Below are 23370 nucleotides of genomic sequence, written 5' to 3' on the forward strand. Positions count from 1 at the left end.
TCTGAGTGGTTTTCTTCCTCCTCTTTTCCACAGCTACTTCGAATCCAGTTACACCAAAGCCACCCTATTACAACATCTTGCTCTATTCTTTGGTGCCACTTATGCTAATTGCGGGGATTGTCATTTGTGCATTTTGGGTGTACAGGCATCATAAGATGGCTTATCCTCCTGTGCTTGTTCCAACTCAAGTAAGTTATTGTCTTGTACTTTATGTTGTTTTAGATTTTACACTTTAAAGAAATACTACTGTGGTGAAACCACAGTAGATTGTTACAAATCATTTTCCTTTGGGGTTAATTTTTGAATATTTATTGTCATGGAAACTATAGCTAATTTTGCAAACTTATTAATTTGCTGTGTCCTAAGTTTAAGGGTTGAAGTGGAGTAGAATAAAGAGTATTCCCATTCCTGTTCTTCTTTGGGGAGTTTTACTGTCATCATAGTACTTTAAAATGTGGGATATACTCTGCTGTCTTTCTTAAGAAGTAATTGATGATGGAGAAGTGATATCATAGCTCTTTCTTTCCCTTCTATTTTCTCCTCCACTCCTAAGTTTTTGTGTCTTTTTCAAAACTACTTGCCAAAAAATCCTTTTAACCATGGTGAGGGACCCAGTAAGGTAACCAAGAACGTGGGGTAGAGAAGTTTCACAAAGGCATCAAGAGGATATATCTATAAAATTCTTGTTCTGGGAAGAGGAGCAACAGTTCTCATCATGTGTTGTTTGTAGTTCCAAGTGTATATATTTTTATTTGCAGCATATCAAACATGTACTGAAGTCTGAAAACTTTTTTAATGCCCTTGATTCTCCCTCCCTTGACACCGAATATATCTGAAAATATAGGTGTGGTAGGTAGGTAGTCAGAATAAATTCATGAAGTTTTCCTCACTCTCTGTCATGTGGACAGTTGGAGCTGATTCAGTGCTTTACAAGGACTTTTAATATAAGTAGTTATTATTCTACAGGCAGAGGAAACGTGATAACTTTTGGTTTAATTGCTTGAGATGTCTTTTTGTGTTTCTTTTGTGTTTCTTTTGACTCTTAAGATCAGATTACCTCAGCCTTCTGGATCTCTTGGTTTAACTTTGTTTCTCTAATACCACTAGGATTAATGGTTAAAACTTGGTAGAAGAAAATGGTAAAGTCTTATAATTTAATGACCAAAACAACTTCTTCACTTTAAGCTTTATTTACATAACATATTCCTTTCTCAGTGCTTGAAGCAATCTGTTGGCATTAGATCATTGATCCCTGTAATCTTTGTAAGATGTGTATATGAAGAAATAAGCCCAAAGGTAAAACTCCTCATTTAGTAAATTAGGTAAACACACTATTTTGTACAGCTGAAATATTTTAACTTTTAACATTAGTAGATAACTTGTAGATTTGTTAAAAATCACTTTAAGAAGTACTTTAAAATTTTAAAAATTTAGTGCCTAATAAATATATGTAGTTTACTCCAAAGTGTCCATAGAATACACTTTACTTTCTGTTGGTGGTAACTGTTTTTTATGTAATATCTACATTTAACAGAATGAGTATTTACTGTTGGTGACATGCATTGATTTGTGAAACTGTCTCTTTCAGTAACCTAAGAGCAGTTGCCTTTATTAGGATCACCAGCAGAAATAAATGTGGGAGCTAACTTCCTTCTAAACCTCCAATTTGAATGTAATCATATCAATTCAGAAGTCTGTGATGCTGGTTCAAAAGGAGAGTTATGGACAAATGGAAATTAAATTTGGCACATAAAATATATTGATAGGGGGTTTTAGGAAGCTCCATTTTACTTTCTTTGATGGTGGGTACAACAAATATTTGTGCAAAGAATATTTTAAATGTATTTGTGCAGATTGTAATGACATAAATAACGATGCCACCTTGGGCTTATATAATTCTATTTTCAAAAATGATTATTTCCTGTACATGATTTTGCAAAGTAGTCAGTTTGCTTCATAGAGATCTACTTTTTTTTGTTTTGTTTTCTTATATTGTCTCTAATTAGTGATTAAATTGTTGTGAATTTAACACAAAAGAAAAGAAAAGAAAAAAAAAGAAAGAGTGTTTAAGTGTCTAAATTTGCCCTGGATTTGTGATATGATAGAAACAAACTGGAAACTACACTTAAAAACAAATTTGTTAAGTTTCTTAATAGAACTTTAAAAATAATAATGTAATCCTATAGATAACATTGATTTATATAAAATATTGGTAAAAAAGTGTGGTTGGACATTTTTATTTAAAGGGCTGGATATCATATATTTGAGGCCACTTTATTTAGAAATGCTAATTAATTCAAGGGTTTGGATTTTTAAAAAGGAAAGATGCATTATTATTCATAAATAAGGACTAGGAATGTTCAATGAGTATCCATCTCTGTGGGTTTTAGATATTTGTTGCAATGGTTAATGTTATTGTACACATTTATTTAGTGTTTGTGTTGTTCTCTAGTGAATTTGCATGAATTGTATGAATTGCTGAAAAATAAGGAATGAACTTAAAAAAGTTGTGTGAAGGAATGACCTGGAATGGTCAGGCTTTCTTATGAAAAATTTAAGACATGCCTGACTTTATGCTTTCCTTCTGTCATAAACTGTGTTGTGGAAAAGGAGCATTGTCATCAGTGTGGAACTTCATATATGTCATTTTTCACTGTTTGAAACGGTATAGAGTCATGCTGTAAGTCTCATTTTTGGTGAGAGGTTTATGCAGACTACTTCTGCAAGATTACTTAGTGGCCATCTTGTTACAAAATACTCAGTTTTATTTCTGCTTCAAAAAAATGATTGATAATTGTATCAAGCATTAATTGAACATTTACAGTGTACTAGAGTACTGGTAAGTTACATAGATGTATTAATATATATATAAAAAATATACAAAAAATACATAAAAATTTCCCCATGATTTCCAAGTTGTGACCAGTATGTAAGGATCATCTTGGGAATTTGTTAAGAAATACAAATTCCTGGACCACACCCCTGAAAGTATGGAATGGGGCCTGGGATATTATGATTCTAATAAGTTTTCCAGGCAGTTCTGGTGACCAGCCAGGTGTGGAAAGGACTGATCTGATTTTACCTCACAGGTTTGTTTATGTAGTGTTATAATCCCCATTTTATAGATAAAGAAATTGAGACATAGCAAAGCTCACAAGTATCAGAGCTGGAATCTGAACCAAGGACTCTCTGACACTAAAGCTTTGCTCTTACTGCTTATGCTGTTCTGCCTCTCTTTTTTCAGAAAGCAGACGCTTTTGCTGTTTCAGATAATTCAGTAAACATCCCTGCCATTTCAAAATCATTCTATAAGTGAATTTATTTTCCTATTTTGGGATGTTGAGTAGTTTGACTACTAAAGTGGGCAATAACGTGATCATATTGTCTCACAGAGGACAGAAGGGGAAATAAACAAGTCATCTGTTTTCCACTAAAATTTTTTTAGCACACATTTTAGAATAGGGTTTATGAACATTGATTGGGTTGCAGGTAAAGATTCTTGTGCTTTTGAGTTGATAGTGCCAATGCCCTAGCTATTCAAGGCTTTTTTGAGGGACAGGAGAAGTCGGTAGGGGAAACATACTACAGATTTGAAGTCTTAAGGTGTCTTCTGCATTTCACCCCATATTCATGTCCCCATATTCAAAGTTTAATTTCAAGACCAGTTAGGAAAAGATCTTACATTCTTGTTGTGCATTTCTGCAACAATCTTCCTTCTAATTTCTTCACTTTTAGACAATGACATAAAATTTGTCATTCTCTTTTCTTAGGGAAACTTTCTTAAAGCGTTGGCTAAAGGTTGGTGATAGCTTATTGATGGATCCTTCCTACAATAAGAACTATATTTGAAGAGAATTTACAGTGATTCTCAGCAGAACAAGCTAACATTACATATACTGTGCTCATTCATTGGTCTGATCTCAGTCTTTCATTCTCTTTGTGGGTAAACGATCAGTCTTACAGGGTATTCTGGAGGACTAAGACATACCTACATACATCTCTTAATAAGCTGGTTCTGGCACTTAAATGGTAGGATTCTTTATTTGTAAGACATCAAGTTGTTTAAAGTTTCTTCTGGTTTTGTTAGTATTTTGAAGTGATACAGGAATAAACATGCTTTAAAATCTGGTCTTTAATTATGGTTCTAATTTATTTTAAAATAAAAAATATTCTAAAGTACATCTATCATAGTTAAAGACATAGAAAAACGTAATTGTGCTTTTTTTTTTTTTTAAGAAATAAGCCATTCTTCTTTCTTTATAACCTGTAACTACTATGTTTCTAACACTTTTTCATGTTATCACTGTCTTCCCCTCATCCTGGGTGAAAGCCTTGGAGACAGCAACTTCTCCTATTCTTAGCCCTGTTATTTATGAACTCCAATACCTTTTCATCCTTCTGATCCTGTGGTTTTCAGGACATTATTACGCTGGAGGCTGAGATTATTTCTGTAGTCTCATAGCTTGTCTTCTTGTTTCCAGTTCTCTCTCTCCATTTATACTATTGCTATACAGTAACATTTTACATGTCTGATTATGTTACTTCCGTGCTTAAAAATTTTTGAGGGTTCTGAGTGATCCAACAGCAAGAATACAAAGTTTGGAACATGGCATGTTATCTTCCATACTTTGTCTGCCTTTTGATTCTTTTCTTCCATTACACCCTAAGCCATCCATCATATGTATCTATAATGGTATTAGTTACGTGCCATCCTTGAAAGAATTGAGAAAATAGTGCTCAAGTCAGTTTCTCTCTTTTGTGACTCAGATGAAATAACTTAGGTTGAGAAAGGTTCTGGCCATTTGTGAGCATGTTCCATTATCATACTTTATTATAAGCTCCTTAAAGACAAGGTATGTATTGTAGTCACTACTGTATCTCATGCAGTGTTTGTATGTAATAACCATTCTGTAAGTGATGAATTGCTGAATTGTTTCATTTAGTGTTATATTAAGATGATAATGCAGTATACCCAGGAATTGTTTAATAAACATTTTATGTGCTTTAGGACTTTATTTCTTGGGGGTAAAATAAGTTGAAGTATTTCAGGCTTTTATAAGAGAATGCCATTATTCGAGTCTTTCTGTAATCACAGGTGTGAAGCATCCTTTTAATTTGCATTACCTGGGTCACCTTTTCTTTTGCCTGTCCTGAAACTGTCTTTCTGTATGTAGGTAGATGCTCTTACAATCTCCAGTAAGTAAATTGAATGCAAACTGGTTTTTCTAGTACCAGTGAGTCATGAATATGAGGGAATTGATGCATTGACTCTATTAAGAAGTCTTATTGTGGTTAATGTGGTTTCAGTGAAACTGTTTGCATTGCTTTCATACCCATATGTAAGCTTAAGTTTCCTTCTTATAAAATCTATATTTGTGCTGATAAAAAATACCACTTGATAAGAAAATGCAGTTTAGGGGCTAGAAATTACCTACCTTTAACAAGGTATGAAGTTAGTTTCTTGTTAATTTTTGAAGGCTATATAATAGCACTAAAGTATTGCAGCATTAATACTTTTTAAATGACATCAATCTCTTCAGTCCTGACATAACATTTTCATGACATTTTGTCTAGATTTTGGTCTGACTAAAGGCTTTCAGATGTTTGGAATATTGAGTTCTGCATACAAAACAATGCTGTTGACCTTAATATTAAAGTAATAATAGGTTGTCGTTTCACGGACGGTATGTGAGATTACTATCCACTGAGAAACCAAGCCATGTGTGACAATGCTTTGTAGTATTTTCCTGTTGAACATGAGTTTATATATGTACCCATTTAAAATTAATAAGATACTAAAGGAGTAGCATAACATTATTCAGCCAAGTCAATTTAGGAGAGTGTGCTGCTTCCCTATTTGGAGAAGATGCAGGGAGAAGTTTACCGAGTTTTATTGAATATTTAATATGTTAGTATTAAGTTATACTTACAGAATAAATATTACATCTGTAGAAGCACATCTTGAAATAGGTTGATTGCTGAATGGCTGGAGTTTAAGAACACATCTCTCTCTTTCACTTTCTCTTCCATTTAAAAATTAACTACAAATGCTTGCTTGTTATATAGCAAGGCAAATTATTCAGAAAGAAGTATGTCCAAAAAAAGGAGAGAATCATTTGTTCTTCCTCTTTTTCCTTTATCAATTTCCTGAAATAAACAGTTTTAACAGGTTGATGTGTATCTTTTCACATCTTTCTCTAATCTCGTTTGAGTATATATATTTTTTCTTTTTTGTAAACTATAAAATGTTATTCTACAGTTGCTTTCTTTTAACAGTATATTGACGACAGCTTTTCAGCTTAGTACTTTGAATCTATCTCATTCTGATTGTATGATGTGTTTTTAAGTGAAATTTAGTGGAGCTTTAATGTATTCTCATAAAATACCAAAATTTGATGTTTTATTAGCTTAGATTTTGTGTTAGGTTTCTGCTAAGAGCTAGAACCTACACTTCACAAATAGTTTTTAATTGTATTATTTTAGGATATTTAATGTGGTGGTATAATTCTACTGCCTAACTCTTGAGCACCTTTTTTTCTTTTTTTTTCCATATATGCCTGAGAAATAGTACAGGGCTACTACAAATGTCTCTTTGTATCATTATTTTTGTACTGATAACCTAAATTACAACTTACTTAAAAAAAATGTTTTTTTATTTATTTTTGGCTGTGTTGTGTCTTTGTTGCTTCACGTGGGCTTTCTCTAGTTGCAGCAAGCGGGGCTACTCTTCGTTGCATTGCGTGGGCTTCTCATTGCAGTGGCTTCTCTTGCCTAGAGCATGGGCTCTAGGTGCACGGGCTTCAGTAGTTCAGCACATAGGCTCAGTAGTTGTGGTACACAGGCCTTAGAGCACATAGGCTTCAGTAGTTGTGGTTCGTGGGCTCTAGAGTGCAGGCTCAGGTAGTTGTGGCACACGGGCTTAGTTGCTCCACGGCATGTGGGATCTTCCTGGACCAGGGATCGAACCCATGTCCCCTGCATTGGCAGGTGGATTCTTAACCACTGTGCCACCAGGGAGGCCCCACAACTTACTTTTATATATACTTCTAAACTAATTGTAGGGAGAAGTATCATAAATTATCCATAGATATGCAGCTTGACAAAGTATTATTAGGTGTATATAAGTTGTTTCTCTTACAAATGTACAGACAGGCCCACTTGGAGGTTGGCTGAAATTCTGTGTCCAAAAGCAAAAAAGAAGGGGAGAAGGAGCGAAAGGGAAAAAAAAGCTGTATCAAAAGCTTAAAACAAGTTAAAGCTGCACATTAAAATTACTCAAAGCACCTTATTTCTAAAAATGACATATTAAATTTTAAAATCTTGAAATCAGTTTTTCTTTGGCCTGTGAAGGGCCCCGCGTTGTTTGCCAATTTGCAAATGGGACTGATGCATATAGCCCAGAGTGCATAATATCTCCTTTTTCTTGTCTGGCAAGGAGATGGTAGATAGGAAGAAGTGAGCTTGCTTTTCTCTGTTTTTTATTTCCTGAACCTCATCCTCGATCTCTTCCATCATTCCTAGCTACTTCATTGCTGTCAAACCTTTTTCTATTAATTTGAGATAATAAAAATGAAGAAGTCCATTTGTTAGTGAAAGCTGCTTGCATCAGATAGGCTGGGTTCACCTTGGTTGGTTTGTTTTATTTTTGCTTAACTATTCATCTGTTGCTTGACCACCTACTGTATGCCAGGCGCTGTGCTTGATGTATAATGTTAAGTGGCTCAGGGACAGTCTTTGCTGGCCCTTCTAAGGGAGCCTACAGTTAACATGTAGGTGTACTAAACATAGGTTGGTTGATTGGTTGTTTGACTTTGCAGCTTGGAGAGGAAGGGTAAAAAGAGTAAAAAGGGAATTGCTTCAACAATTTTGGGCAAAGATGGAGGAAAGGAGGAGAAATGTTTGATTCCATTTCTATAGTGATTGGGAGAAGAGCCACATCTAGGGTGCTGGGCTAATTTTAAGTGCTCAATAAGTTTTAGCCGTTAATTGCCAATGACCTCAAAATTGTACTCCAAAGGAAGAATTTTTGTTGAAACCATTGATTTCAATATTAAAAATGATTTATTGAAATTATTTTACTTGAAAATAATTTCAAAATATTGGCATATATGTGTGTCAATACTTTGAAGTTAATTTCAAATAATAAAAAATTTCATTTTGAGTACTCTGTCAAGCACTATACAGAGCACTTTATACATATTAACTCAGTGTAATCTTTCAGTACCCCATGATGTATATATATAGGTGAAGTGACTTTGCCTAGAGTCAGTCTGCTGAATGGCAAAGCCTTGGACATTTATGTCCAAGGATTATTATTATCCATTGAAGTAATTTTAATTGAATAGCTCATTTCAGTAAATTATTAGGTTGGGTCCGTAAAAAACTAAAGTAGGATACAGGGAGGGATCAGAGTACATAATTTACATTTAAAATAGTTTTTATAGTGACTATATATAGCCTTGCAGATAAACATAACCATTTTATCACATCACAATTTATTAATGTATAGCACGGTCCTTTTCCTTTTTTCCACTTGCAGAACACAAATGCTAAATAAAAATAAAGTTTCTTCTGTACCCAGTAATAAACCTGATGCTCCTGAGCAGCAGCCAGAAGAATAGGCATGTCTGCCGTCTCTCTTTCAGACTTGCAGCTCCAGTGCTGACTGCCCTGAGGAGCTAATCACTTCTTAGGGAACTTACTCAGAATCCTCATTCATCCACCTTGGTCTGCCTTCATGCTTTGCTTTTGGAAGGAGTTAAGATGTGAGCAGTAGGAGTTGGTGTATCATAGAGTAATTTTGAAGACCTAATTGGATAGAATCATGGCTGTGTATTTGACAGTATCAGTATTATTAAATCTGTTAATGTATAATGTCTTGCTTTCCTTAGCTCAGAAGCATTTGTCCTGATACACATACTGTATTATTTCTTTACATATTCTATTTCTGTCTGCTTGGCAATAGTCTTCTTAAAAATTTGCAATTGTAAAATGTCTTAGAATGTAAGATAATTATATGATTTAAGAGGAGACAAATTCAGAATTTGTCAGTTTTCAAATACTTTGTTGAGCAGTTACTTAATTCTTCTTAATCATCCAAAGAGGTTGTTGAGTGAGTTATTAAAAAAATTATATATAAATATAAATCTTGGAATGGTTTAAATGGTAAGAGAAAATTTATAGTATATTTCACGTATATTTATAGCATGTAAAATCCATATTTCTAGAAAGATTTCTTTGTATTCTAGTTCTGTTTATCTAACTGCGTTCTAAATATTTCCACTTAGATGTCTCCAAGCACTTAACAATACAAGGGTAATGATCTTCTCTCTCAGACCTGGTTCTCAGTAAATGGAACCAGTAACCATTTGGTTGCACAAGACAGAAATCTAGGATGTGTCCCAGTACTGTTTTTTTCCACCTTATCTGCCTCCCTCTAGTACTTATTTCGTTGCTCAAGGATCCTCTCCTCAGGAGGTCTTCTCTTATTTACCTTGCCCAGTATAAGTTAGGTTTCTCTTTACAGGTGCTCCAGGTAACTAAATTGCTTTTTATTGCTCTTATTTTATAATTATGCATTCATTAGTATGATTCTTTGATTAGTCTTTCTTCCCCACACTATAGTAAGTGTCATGAGAGCCTGGGTAGCCAGTGCCTGGCACAAACTAGGTGCTCAGTAAAGATTTGTTGAATGAATAGAGAAGTATTATTCATTCCTTTCTGATGTTTGTCAATAGTTAATTTCTTTTCCCCTTAAGGAATAAGCAGCAAGGCTCTTTCTCATCCAGCAACCTAATTACTTGACATTAATGTGCTGATTTGGTTTTCACTATTATCTCCAGTCACAGTGCATGATATTCAAGTTTCATTTTCCAAGTTGTGAATACAGATTACTTTGTTTGGTTACTCTTTATCTATTTGTGTATTTCGGTGAATTATTTTTTTTTGGATTCTGTTTTGCCTCTTATTTTGTAACATAGTTTATGCATTGAGGCCTGCTCTTGGTGTCTTTTGTTTAGTTTGGATCGTTCTATAGCTTATTCTAATACTCATTTGTTGAGAGGTATATTGAGCAAAGGTACACTTTTTTGGTAAGATGCATGCACAGCACCTACTTGCCCAGTGTTATTACAGTGGCATCTTTGTCTCTGAAAGCACTGGTATGAAAAGAAAAACAGATGTTTAAGCTTTGGAAGCTACAGTCTAGTTACTCATTTGGCATGTATTTCTTTCAAGGGATGAATTTTACTTTGGAGTACTGATAAAATGTTTTGATAGTGGGATTAGCTAAGCCTTTTAGATGAATTATTAAATAATCCTGAATCATTATCACAGGAGAAAATCAAGAAACAAGAAAAACTAGTTAAGCAACTGGTACATATAAACAAGTTGTCAAATCTTTTTCGTCAGTGCTATTTGTTCTCTGTAGAAATATTGGAAACTGGGAAATATAGTCAAGTGTTTGGAGGAATTCGAAGTCTTTCTTTACACTGGTGACAATATTTCTCTTGATTTTAAATTAGGGCCCTTCCTTACCTGTTGTGGGATGACTAGGAAAATGAAAATCTTGTTCTTTATCAGTATCTGAGTGTCCTGAGCCTGAAAAATATGCATGGATGCTTCCTTCCAGGGCCACCACTGCTTGCCCTCTTCACTCTGGATTGTAGCTGGGGAAGTAGTTAACAGTAGGCCTGGTCTGTCACTGTGTTCTACTCAGTTCTGATCTTACTCTTCTCCCATCTTATTTTCTTTCCCTAGTGTATTATTTATGTTGCACACACTCACATAGGCACCAGAAATGTTTTTTTGTCTCACTGTAAGGATTCTCCTGTCTTCCATGAGAGGGGAATGAAGCAGTTCAGGAAGTTGGAGATTCTAGATTCTTAGGACAACTGTCTGAGAAACTTAACTCTAGCTATATAAAAATTTCTTTTGCTGCTCCTACAGTTTTTGTTAAAGGCAGTACTGCCCTCTGGTGTCCAGAGTCCAATTCCAACGCATAGCTTCTCAGCTAAATTGCTTTTTTAAAAAAAAAACTCTTATAGTTAGTCCTTAGAACTTCTTAGAAAAATAAGTAACAATTATTTAAGACTAGGTTTAGTTTATTTGCTGGCTTGAAGTCCATTGGATCAGGTAACTTGGGGTCATACTAGAGTCATCTATATAATAATACCTCTTATCTGATAGGTAATGTCCAAGATTTAAAAAAGAATATATTACTTTCCTCTGTTTATAAGGAAAGTGTTCTCAGTTCTCATTTAAAAAATATGATACATTGGATCATTGCCAGCTTTTAAAAAGCTAAATCATTATTCTCCTTCCTTCACTTTTGTAACTGATGTGTCATTTTTCATTTCATTCTGGATATAAATCGTAATTTCTTTTGCCTGTGTTTTTTCTTCACAAGCACGCCTTTCATATAATGATAGAGGTAAGATGCATTGATGTTTGTTTTATGGTTGTGGCACTTTTTGTGGATACATACTAAACATTTTGTTCTTAGATTTTTTGTTGTTGTTGTTGCTTTATTGTCCATCCTCTATAGTTTATAAATTTATGTTGTAGTTTTTTTTCCACTTCTAGTATTAAAAACATGATTGGCTTGTCATAGTAATAGTTTTGGGTTTTAAAGAATTGTTACCAGTGTTTATGCTTATCTAAGGTGAAATGTAGAAACACAACTGGTTTAGTTGACTAGAAGTTAACACCTAATGGCTAGATTTTTAGCCTTACAAACCTTGTATTGCTTAATTTTTATAGTATGTCATTACCTTAAATGTCAGCATGTGCTCATTTTTAACAGATGCTGACTTTCTGGTCGAATCCATTATCTTTTAATGTGAAATCTATATTTTCAGGTAGTTTCTTTCATCTTTGGCATCTTTAGCAAATGGACTGGCTAGAGAAGTATAACTTGATCTTTTGCTGTCTGGAAGTTTAAGGCTTTATTTAGATTAGAATTCACCTTTCATATGGAGAACTCAGAATAAGTAAAATGATCACAGACTGCTTTACAGCTCTTCACCTCTAATCTTTTATCCACTGTTGGTTATAGTAATGATACTGGGTAGTGGTGCAGGGGTGGGGGGCACTTTTTCCAGCTATTGTCATTTGTCGCTTCTCAACATGTCTTCTGATGCCATAATTTTCACATACAAGTGGGTAAAGAAGAGATGTAATCAGAGCCATGTTCTAATGAAAATCTTTTTAACTGTGCAAAATAGCATGGGTGCTGGAAGAGAGCTGGAACTTAGGGAAAGTTTTCAGGAACTCTGTAGTCCTTATAGTTACCCCTCCAAAAGTGGTTTTTCTCTGTAGCAGGGCAAAGCCATGTTTTATGGATAATATCAGAATGTTGTTGTCATTATGAAGTTTAAGTCTGAATTTGTCTCCCCAGGTTCTCATATATTTTAAGGGTATAAATCTTTATTCCTAGAATCAAGTATGAGGTTTTTTTGGGTAAATTAGTATAATGCTGTTAATAAACAGAAAATAATTTCTAATATTCTTAGATTATAGGATAAGTAAAAGCTAGATATGAGGGAAGTGGTTAAAACTTCTTTTAGATGTAAGCTGTTAAATGGAAGAACTGAGAAGTATGAATTAGAAGAATAGTCCGATAACATTTTATTAGAAAAGCAAAAAGATATATTGACTGGTAGTATAGATTTTATAGAGTTGTAATCTGTTACAGAGTTCTCATTTTTGAACCTAACCTTTCTAAGAATTGTAGAATTATCATTTCTAAAAGTTTTGACATTTTGTAGGAGTGTGCCTTTGTAGATCTTCTTCTTACCCTTTGAAAATTGGCCTGTGTTCTCCTAAATTTAAGCTTTTTACTTATAAGTAATTTTGACAAAGCATATTTTCAGGTTGTTAATATATAATGCTGACTATAATGGGAATTTCATTAGGAGAGTGATCTAAGATTTCTTACTGAAATAACGGTAGCTTACAAACTTTGTAAACAGAGTCTTGGAAACTTATGGGAACTTTTAAGTTTATCTACGCATTTGGAAAACATTCAGTGATTTTTTTTTTTAATTCTAAACATAGGCATTGGAAATTTTTGTTTCCTAAAATTAAGGTTAATATTATATTAAAGTCTTATTTTGGGTATTCTTTTTTTTTTTTTAAACATCTTTATTGGAGTATAATTGCTTTACAGTGGTGTGTTAGTTTCTGCTTTATAACAACATGAATCAGCTACAGTAGCCAGGACACGGAAGCAACCTAAGTGTCCATCGACAGATGAATGGATAAAGAAGATGTGGCACATATATACAATGGAATATAAATGAAATTGAGTTATTTGTAGTGAGGTGGATGTACCTAGAGTCTGTCATACAGAGTAAAGTCTTATTTTGAACTGCCGACATATTCTTAATTTGAGGTGTGGATTAAGTCATCTAAATTCTATTTTATAGACTGAATCATATCCATATGGTTGGTACTCTTTAGAATAGGGAATGGATAATGTGTATGTTATCTAAAGAGACATTATCAGTCAATTTATTAAAAATTTTAGTGTTTACATATAGTGCTATATTACTCTTTACCTGGTTATTTTCCCTCTTCAGCTTTCAACCCTTATCTGCATACTTTAATTTTTGTCATCCCTGCTTTGAAAACTCAACTTTTCTAACTTATCTCTAAAGGAGGGGGAATCATTGACTTTAACCTTATAGTTATTTAAAGTTTTTCAAAGTGAACTTTGTTTAGTTAGCACAATTACTCTTTTATGCAGTTATCCAATAATTCTTGAACTTAGAGCACTGAGTGGTTTTCTTTGCCTCTAGAAGAGTGGTTTCAACTTGTTCCCTCCTGTCTCCACATTCACATAAGTCATGTACTACGATCAGTGGGGTCTCTTATTGCAGATATATATGATCAGTCAAGGAATGAGGGAGGGAGGATTCAGTTCTGGTAAAACTTCTCCAGAGCGTCTTGTGTCCCCTCCCACTGAGAATCATAATTTGAGAGGCCATACTTCTATAAGATGTACATCTGACTTTCTTGTCACTCTGTTAAACTAAAATAATCTTTAGCTCTACTAACCTTTCATGTTTTGAATGTGTGAAGGAAAAGCAACTTTTGCAGACATTTAAAAAATAAATATCTGATGTTAAAATGGGTCACAGGAAGTCTTCTGGTTTATCATACTGTTTTAAAATAGGAATTCTCAAACCATTTTAGAAAGATTGTCTACTTTAGAAGAAGAAATTACATTATTTTTTCTCTTTAATACTTTGCAGTGTTTCTATTGCTGAGGGTCTTTCTAACATAGATGCCAACTTTTAAAAAATCTTGAGTGGCATCCAGGGGCTGAATAATGCCTCAAGGGAGCACTTACTGTCCTGAGGCATTAGAAGAGGAGGTTTTTGTTTGTTTGTTTGTTTGTTTTAAGGAAGGAGAGTAAAGGCAGAGAGACATGCATTGATAAAGGGGTGACATACAATCTCCAAGTGTCTTAAGTGCCACCCAGTGTCATAAAGTCTGTTGCCACAGAAATTTTAGTTCTTGCTAACAATACTCATTACACAGGCCTTCAAACATGTTACTACTTTCCTCTGGAAGCTTTCCAAAAGGCTTTCTACCTCTTGCTTTAGTTGCAGATATTTAACTAATACAATGTTTTCAGCGAAGGGTAGCCACTCTACTTTGTATAGGAGGATCCCCTGGTGATGCTGTACTCCTATTTATATATTATAGTTGCTCCATTTAAAAAATTAACTATAGCAGTATACTTCTCTTTCATTTTCCATACCTTCTCATCTAATATGATGACCACTTATTTTCTGAATTATTTGTACTTTCTTTGCCCATGAGTCCCAGAATACTAATAATATCTCAGATCAATTCTGGGAAGTAATTATAAGCAAAGGGACAAATTGTTACCGGGTGGAAAAGTTAGAATGAATGGAGCAGTTTGGTTATAGCAACACTAACTTACATATTCCTTTTATGTGCTTTGTATTTGAAATACCTATTTGTAATGTGTTTGAGAATAGCTGTGTGGGTATTTCTGATATTAATGAAGAAAGATTTAAACACTCACTGGGGAAAGTAATGGATTTTGAGGAGTGGTTTCTTTGAGACATAGCCATAATTTGCTGTATCTGGCACTTTTCAAATCCTTATCCTATAAGGAATAATCAACTGGATGAAATTAAAATACCATTAGTAATATCCTGAAGGTCACAGAAAAATCTTAGGAGAATTAGTGAGACTGGATCAAGAAGATTTTAGATCTTTTCTCCTGATTGCTATATATATATATATATATATATATATATGTAGCAGTAGGAATGTTATTGTGAAAACTCTTAATTCAAGTTTCTTGCTTTTTGATCACTATAGGTAATTAGTAATGCTTGAGAATTCAGTTTTGGCAAGATTGAAGTTAATGTCATTTGTATGTGTCTACCGTTTCTGTCAATCGATTTCTCAGTATACTGATATTTAGAAGCGAGATGTGTCATGTGCTGCTCTTTAGATAATATTATTATTGTTTATCTGTAGGACCCAGGACCACCCCCTCCTTCTCCATTACTAGGTTTGAAGCCACTGCAGTTACTAGAAGTGAAAGCAAGGGGAAGATTTGGTTGTGTGTGGAAAGCCCAGTTACTCAATGAATATGTGGCTGTGAAAATATTTCCAATACAGGTATGTTTATTGCAGTTTTCTAGTCTGCATATATTTTTTAAAAGATGCGACTGGCTAGGTCATTGGAACTCAGAAACAGTCTGAAAACACAAGCCGTATGTTTCATGGTGGTTCTTTATGATACCGGGGGAAGTGGTTAGCCCTTTTATGTCTGCCTTCTCATCTGAGAAATTAATGGTACAACAGTCATGTTTGTTTAGAGTGGTGGAATTACAATACATAAGCATATAGGAGACTTTTTGCCAGTAAAAATTCTACAGAAATGCAAAGTGAAGATGAGGATTCTAATTAAAAAATATAATTCATTGTCTGAGTGGTTAACTTTTTTTTTTTTTTTTTTTGCGGTACGCGGGCCTCTCACTGCTGTGGCCTCTCCCGTTGCGGAGCACAGGCCCCGGATGCACAGGCTCAGTGGCCATGGCTCACGGGCCCAGCTGCTCCGCGGCATGTGGGATCTTCCCGGACCGGGGCACGAACCCGTGTCCCCTGCGTTGGCAGGTGGACTCTCAGCCACTGTGCCACCAGGGGAGCCCTGAGTGGTTAACTTTTAATGTCCCATTGACATTATCAGAAAAAGCAAACAGAATATTGAAAGAGTAGTGTGCTTTGTTTTAGAATCGCTGTTTGGAGATATATTACCAGGCTGATTCATTTTTGTTCTACTTTGAGTATTGGTGTAATCATTTCAGATTTTGTTTGGTGAATTTTCAGAGGCATTGAGTCAAGACTCCAAATAATTGGTTTACTGTTGACTTGTTTTTCTATTAAAGGGGGCCAACCTTATAAAACCCTGGTCTCATGCACCTCTGAGATATTCTTTAGTTTTGCTCCGTTGGTGGTATAGATCTATGATAATTCCTTTGTTCCTGTTTTCTGCTTATACACACCTGTGGCTAATGCTGTGCATGGTATTGCGATCCTGGCTGGGTTTTTTGATGCAGGCTTCACCCCTGCACCTGTATAGTAGATCTTCCTTATACCAAAATTATTCAATTTCTTTGTCTTAATATACCTAGATTTTTGCCCTCTTACCTCCTTGAAAGTCTGTTCCTTAGAGTCTGTGAAGAAGTTTATTACTTTTTTTCTTTTTATTACTGTTAACTGTAGTTTAGTTCTCAAAAGAAAAGTCTTTTGGGCCAAGGTTCACAAAGAAGATCAGGGTTCTTATTTCATGTGAGGAAGCTTAAAAATTAGAGAAGCGCATTTGGATGCTATTAACGTCAGAGTAACAACAAGAACAGTAGCTAACATTTTACTGAATGGTTCTATTGTGTCAGATAGAGGTACTTTACATATGTGAGTACTCACTAATATGTATTATTACCCATACATATAATATAACACACAATATATGTATAATACAACGACCCTATGGGGCACCCACTACAGTCCTTGTTTTGCTGATCAGGAAGCTGAATGATTATGTAACATGCCAAAGGTTCTTAGATAGCTTGGATCCAGAGGGTTCCTAACCGTTATGCTGTGGTGCCTCCCACTTTCGTTATTCTCCCATTGTGAAAAGAAACTAATCCTTTATAAGTAGACATGTAAGAGGTATGGATCACTTGCAGGCACAAGTGAATCTGTGGTGTTTCAAATTATTGTATTGCATATTTATACCCCATTGCTCTCTTATTGACTCTGCAGGGTATTCTAAACATTTTGTTAAGAAGGTTTGACATGCTGTTAGTGTTTGAAAAAAATTTGTTTTCTATTTAGATGAAGTCATTCTCCCTGAATTTCATCTCTCAGAGAGATTATTCTTAATAGTAACACAGGTAACTTCACACCGTGATAAAATTACACTGTAGTACTAACTTGTATGTGGAATGTGTTGCCATTGTTAGGATTCAGAAGTGCAGTATTTCTGATCAACTTCTATGTTTACAAATTACAAACACAAAAAAGTATGTTTGAAGGAATGGGGCAGGGCAGGCATTTGGTATGTAACTGTTACCTGTTGTCAAAGTTTTCTTTTATTAAAAAACAGGACAAAACAAAACCAAAGAATCTCTTAATACTTAGCCTTTAAAAAAAATTGCCTTAGAACTTACTTGAGTGATCTCTTAGATATGGTTTATTTGCCTGTGTTCTTTGCATTCTTACTATTCTTTTTAACTCTAGGACAAACAGTCATGGCAGAATGAATATGAAGTCTATAGTTTGCCTGGAATGAAGCATGAGAACATATTACAGTTCATTGGTGCAGAAAAACGAGGTACCAGTGTTGATGTGGATCTTTGGCTAATCACAGCATTTCATGAAAAGGTAAAACTACTTTCCATTTTAACTCAGTGAAGTCAGGGTTGGCTTACTTCCTAATGTTGGCTACAAAGCCCTCACTTATTTTTCTGGGAACAGTGTGTTATTATAGTTGGTTAATATTTATAAATAAAAACCTGCTTTAAAAATGATTTATTTAATAGAAGAACAAAGATGACAACTTTTTCACCTAACCCTCTACTTATATAATACCAGTCTTTTGTCCCTGATTTCTTGTGCTGCAATTATACTTCTCTTACAAATAATTATTTTAGTATAGCCAATGCTTAGGAATTTTCATTTACCATTTACTGTCCACTTTTATTACATGAGACATTTTTTCAGCTTGAATTTTGTTTCTTAAAATTCTTTAATTGATGTCACTTAGTGACAAAACTAGGGTCAGGAAATTTATCTGATCTTTGATCAGTCACTGATTTGTAGGGTAATTACCACCAAAACACACTTGCTATTTTTCCTCAATTTTTCTGCTTTCAGAGTTAGTATGAAAGTATACATTAATGGAGTAGGAAATTGTGATCTTCTTGGCAATCAGTTTCATCACTGTCAGAAAAAAGTGGCTGTTTTAATTCCCTTAATTCTTGACTAAAAGGTTGGCAGTAATCTCTAGAGGAAGATTCTTTAGGTTAGTTGTTGTTCATATGTTTTAATTTTTGTTCTCCTAGTCCTATTTATAACATCTCTATAGTCAACATATTTTAACTTTTAAAATATTTTCTAGAACTTTAGATTTTCAATAACCTTTTTTTTTTGTTGTTAATTTTGCCTTCTCAATGGGAAATTGACCAACTGTGCTTGTAGCAAACCTTTAAAGATTAGTGGTATTCCTTTCAAATGTTTATTAATGTGAAACTTGAACCCTTCCAGAAAGATTGCGTTTTGGATATTATTCACTGAAAGGAAAACTATGTTGCCTTCCATGACCTCTTAAAAGTAAAAAGGAAAGTCTCCATATACATACGGCTTTTGTCAAGAACATAAGTTGTTTTTTTTCCCCCTTCCTTTAGGGTTCACTATCAGACTTTCTTAAGGCTAATGTGGTCTCTTGGAATGAATTGTGTCATATTGCAGAAACCATGGCTAGAGGATTGGCATATTTACATGAGGATATACCTGGCCTAAAAGATGGCCACAAACCCGCCATATCTCACAGGTAGAGCTAAATTTATATTATTTTACCCAATAATTCAGTATTTATTATTTAAACTTTCAATCCCCTGGGCAAAATTTATTTTTCCCCAAGTTACCTAATCATGCTATAGGAAGCATTGATTTTCACTTGTTTTTCAAATTAGCTTTGAGATTGGCCAGGAAGTATTTTGGATAATGTATATATTAACATCATTGTCAAAGGTTAAGTATTGACTTATGTTTCAATTTGTCTCATTTCCGAAAACATAGTTAAGAAAAAATGTATTTTCTTTGTCTCAAAGGAGAAATCTGTTTTACCTCAAAACATGATTTACTTCAAAGATGATTATAAATAGGTATAAGGGGATGTAATTAAGGAGAGATTTTGAGTATCTTTTTTGCTTGTGTTTTGAATGACCATGTGATCATTACCTAAGTTGAGGTGGAAGGAGGTATTATTTGAATAATTGGGTTTACTAAACTTTCTTTTTCAGTGAAGAAATAGTACTTGGACTCAACAATTGTCATATCCTTAAAAGGGAAACCGTTAGTTCCCTTAAACATGGGATTCAGTTTGCCATTGTGTATTTAACTTCCTTGAACATGGGGTCAATCTGTCATCTTATATTCAGTTTAAAGATGGATGTTTTAAATTACCTGATTCATTTAACAAATACTTAGTTGAGTGCCATCAGGTGGTGTCTTAGGTTGCTGGGAGGCATTACTTTTATTCCAATTCTAATGTAGATTCTGATTTTGAAAACCTTAAATGACTTCTACCTCAGAAATAGCTTCCCTGCTCACCTTCCTACATAGTCTAACCCTGTCCTCCTGGATTTTTGCTCACCTCACCTAGTCCTATAGGGAACTAATCCTTTGGAACCCCCAAAGGTTATTATAAGTAGGGTCCCTAAAAATCGTTTGAGTCTAAAACTGATTTTTGTAGCATTTGTGGTTGTCTATCTATGCGTCCTTTGTCTCACACTTTGTGTCTGCACACATAAATTTACCATTGCTCATGGTACCGGTGTGTTTACTGGGGTATAGTAAGCCCTAGGATGAGCTAGTTGAGGCTAATGTGTAGAGGAAGACATCTGATTGCCTTAAAATGGTTACTCTTTTTGGAACACCAGGATCCAGCTGGAGCAGTGTATGTTTATGGTGAAAAATTTCTCTTATACATTCGTAGAGATGCTTTTGTACAGCCAAGTTGGTGAATGTAATAAGAACCATTAAAATAAGGGACCGTTTTAAAATGTAGGCCTGTGTGTCATCCAATTCAGCTTTAACTGAAAATTCTTTCATTGTGGTTTTTAAATTTCAGTGTCAATGAGAGTTTCTAATTATAAACTCTGAAATATGCTTATTATCTTAAAACAACAACAATTTTATGATTGGTAGTTAGGAGTGACATAGATAACATGTAGGCTGGACAGTACTTTTGGAATGGCAGCTCTTTATAAAACTGCTTTATGGAGAGAATTCCTTCTTATTGTCCATGTAATGGATACGACTAGGTCACTGTACCCTTGTGCTTCAAGCTATCTGGAGACTTTACTTAAACTTTTTGTCCCTCTGCCCTTTTCTGTATTTCATACTTTGAAATAACTATTTTTTTTAAAAGCATACATAGTCTCTCTTCCTACTTACAGTCAAAAAATTTAAAAGATAACTTGTTTAAACTGAATTTGAATACTTTATCTTTCTATTTGCAAGGGACATCAAAAGTAAAAATGTGCTGTTGAAAAACAATCTGACAGCTTGCATTGCTGACTTTGGGTTGGCGTTAAAGTTTGAGGCTGGCAAGTCTGCAGGTGATACCCATGGACAGGTAAGGATAACTGTAAACTGTAAGAAAAAATAATCTTGTCCCATATTTTCTTAGATGGCATCTGGGATCAGTTGGTCTAAAATTATTGTGCTGGTTCTTAAATTGGTATCTATTATAAAAATGACTCTCGGGCTTCCCTGGTGGCACAGTGGTTGAAAGTCTGCCTGCCGATGCAGGGGACACGGGTTCGTGCCCCGGTCCGGGAAGATCCCACATGCCGCGGAGCGGCTGGGCCCGTGAGCCATGGCCGCTGAGCCTGCGCGGCCGGAGCCTGTGCTCCACAATGGGAGAGGCCACAACAGTGAGAGAGGCCCGCGTACTGCAGGAAAAAAAAAAAAAAAAAGACTCTCTTAAGAGTAATATGTTAAATTTGCTGAGGAAGATATTTTCATATGGTGATGAAGGACTGTTAGGACCTCAGGTGGTTTAGATCAAGCAATTCATAAAACAATTTAGATGTCATAGGATTCTATTTTTAAAACTAATCAAAGAAGAATCCAACACATTTTAATAAGCCTCATTCTTCTAGGGAGTTCTTAATATTAACTCACTAGTTTTAACTTGTTAATTCTTTCACTATCTTAAGAGGAATGGAAGAATAATCAGTCACTATTCATGTTATAATGTACTAAGATCTAGTGCCTGTTTTTCCAGACAGCAATGATAGTTTCTTGCTTCTTGGTCTCTATTGCTTCTTTAACTCTTTAATCAACTTTATAGCTTTTCTCTGAATTCTCTCCAGAGTTCAGAGGACTTCTAAGGCCCTGAGCAAGGAGTTTAATTTTACTAACCAAGGTCTGCACAGAGACTTCAGCAATGGGAGCCTTTAAGGAAGCCAAAGAGGAAAAGAACATTATCCATACATTTTATTCTCAGAAACTGAGGCTCTAGGAAAGGTGTTTTCAAACTAGTTTGACCTGAAAGGTGATATTTCCTTACAAAGCCAAATGATTTTGCACAATCATTACTTCATCTTTCAAATCAGGCAAATTATTTGATCATCTGATTCTCAGCTTTCTTTTTGCCCAGTGTGTCCTACTGACCTCCAAGAACATAGCACAACAAATTTTGACAACATTGACTAATGATTTAAGAATTTAGTCAGCAGTCATAGTTCTAGAAAAGTTGACAACATATGTATTTGCGGAGAATGTACTGAGATGGGAGATTGTGCAGGAAGCCTAGGACCAGGCTTCTGAGCTGATTGTCTGATTACCTTAAGACTAAATTTTGGGAAGAGTTTAATCCTTTGGTACCTTATAAACCTCCCCCCTTTTTAAGAAAAGAATTTGGGGATTCATTCATATCTTTTTTTTTCAAGTTTTTTTTAATAGATCTTTATTGGAGTATAATTGCTTCACAATACTGTGTTAGTGTCTGTTGCACAACAAAGCGAATCAGCCATATGCATATGCATGTCCTCATACCCACTACCTCTTGAGCCTCCCTCCCATCCTCCCTGTCCCACCCCTCTAGGTCATCGCAAAGCACCGAACTAATCTCCCCTCATTCATATCTTTTAATGCCCTCATGATTGGCTTACATGATGAGGGTAAAAATAACTAATACATAATAATTACATATATATATATAATAATGAATAATACATCACTGATTCCTTGACTTTAGATTTCATGGACCAGAAAGTTTCAAAATGCTTGTTATTGCATATTTTATATATTGCAAAGAACACTGGGAAAAAAATAACATTTTTCTCTAATATCATCATCAATTTATAAAAGAGAGGACATTTTATACTAAAAAGGAAGATGTCATCATTTCATAAGAAAAGAAGTACTTTGGAAGGCATAACATTTATCTTCAGGAGAAAAGTAGATTTTGGGGAAAAGCTTACTTACAGTACAATTAAAATAGTTATTTAAAGTAGCAAAAAAGGCAAAGCTACCTTTTTACGCTTTCTTTAAAGTGTTCTCCTTATTAAATGAATTAAAAACTTCGGGTTTTTGAACTTCAGTGTCTTAGTGATCTATCCTTGTTTTTTCTTAAACATCTCTTTATATGTATATTTGCAGATAATTGCCCAACTTCTAGTCTATAGATCATAGTCACTTAACTTATGGAGCTTTTGGAAATACCAGTATCTGGGCCGCTCCCTAGACCTATTAAACTCAAGTGGATTAATCTAACCACCTATCTCACAGAAATTAAGTGTTCATATATGAATCTTGTCAAGCACCAACCAAAGTTAGCTGTGCTAGCTTAGTAACCATAGTTACATTACTAAGAAATACCAGATTGTTAGGGACAGATATCAATAAAGAATTTAAGACAGAATTCATGAAGAAACAAATACATAGATTTTGTGGAAACAACTTTAAAAAGTTTATCCATCCTGTACTTGGCTAATTCATTTTATGTTTATTAGGGTTTTTTTTTTTCGTACAGAGAAAGAGAAACTCTCAAAAGGAGTATTTTTTTAAAAAAGATACATTTCAAAC

General features: G+C 34.6%; 1 protein-coding gene across 4 annotated transcripts in view; it reads left to right on the top strand.

Annotated features, from left to right (window-relative positions):
* Window positions 1-23370, top strand: part of ACVR2A (activin A receptor type 2A) — an 83766-nt gene that overhangs the window by 51686 nt on the left and 8710 nt on the right. For all 4 annotated transcript variants that reach the window (XR_004482497.2, XM_033425317.2, XM_033425316.2 and 1 more), the window contains exons 4-8: window positions 34-188; window positions 15523-15666; window positions 17791-17934; window positions 18957-19102; window positions 20797-20911. Coding sequence is in view for 3 of the 4 variants with exons in the window: in XM_033425317.2 (XP_033281208.1) it covers window positions 34-188; window positions 15523-15666; window positions 17791-17934; window positions 18957-19102; window positions 20797-20911 (704 nt within the window). In the remaining variant the exon portion in view is untranslated. The remainder of the gene's footprint in view (window positions 1-33; window positions 189-15522; window positions 15667-17790; window positions 17935-18956; window positions 19103-20796; window positions 20912-23370) is intronic.

Source organism: Orcinus orca, chromosome 7 (assembly GCF_937001465.1).
Source record: "Orcinus orca chromosome 7, mOrcOrc1.1, whole genome shotgun sequence".
Lineage (NCBI taxonomy): Eukaryota > Metazoa > Chordata > Mammalia > Artiodactyla > Delphinidae > Orcinus > Orcinus orca.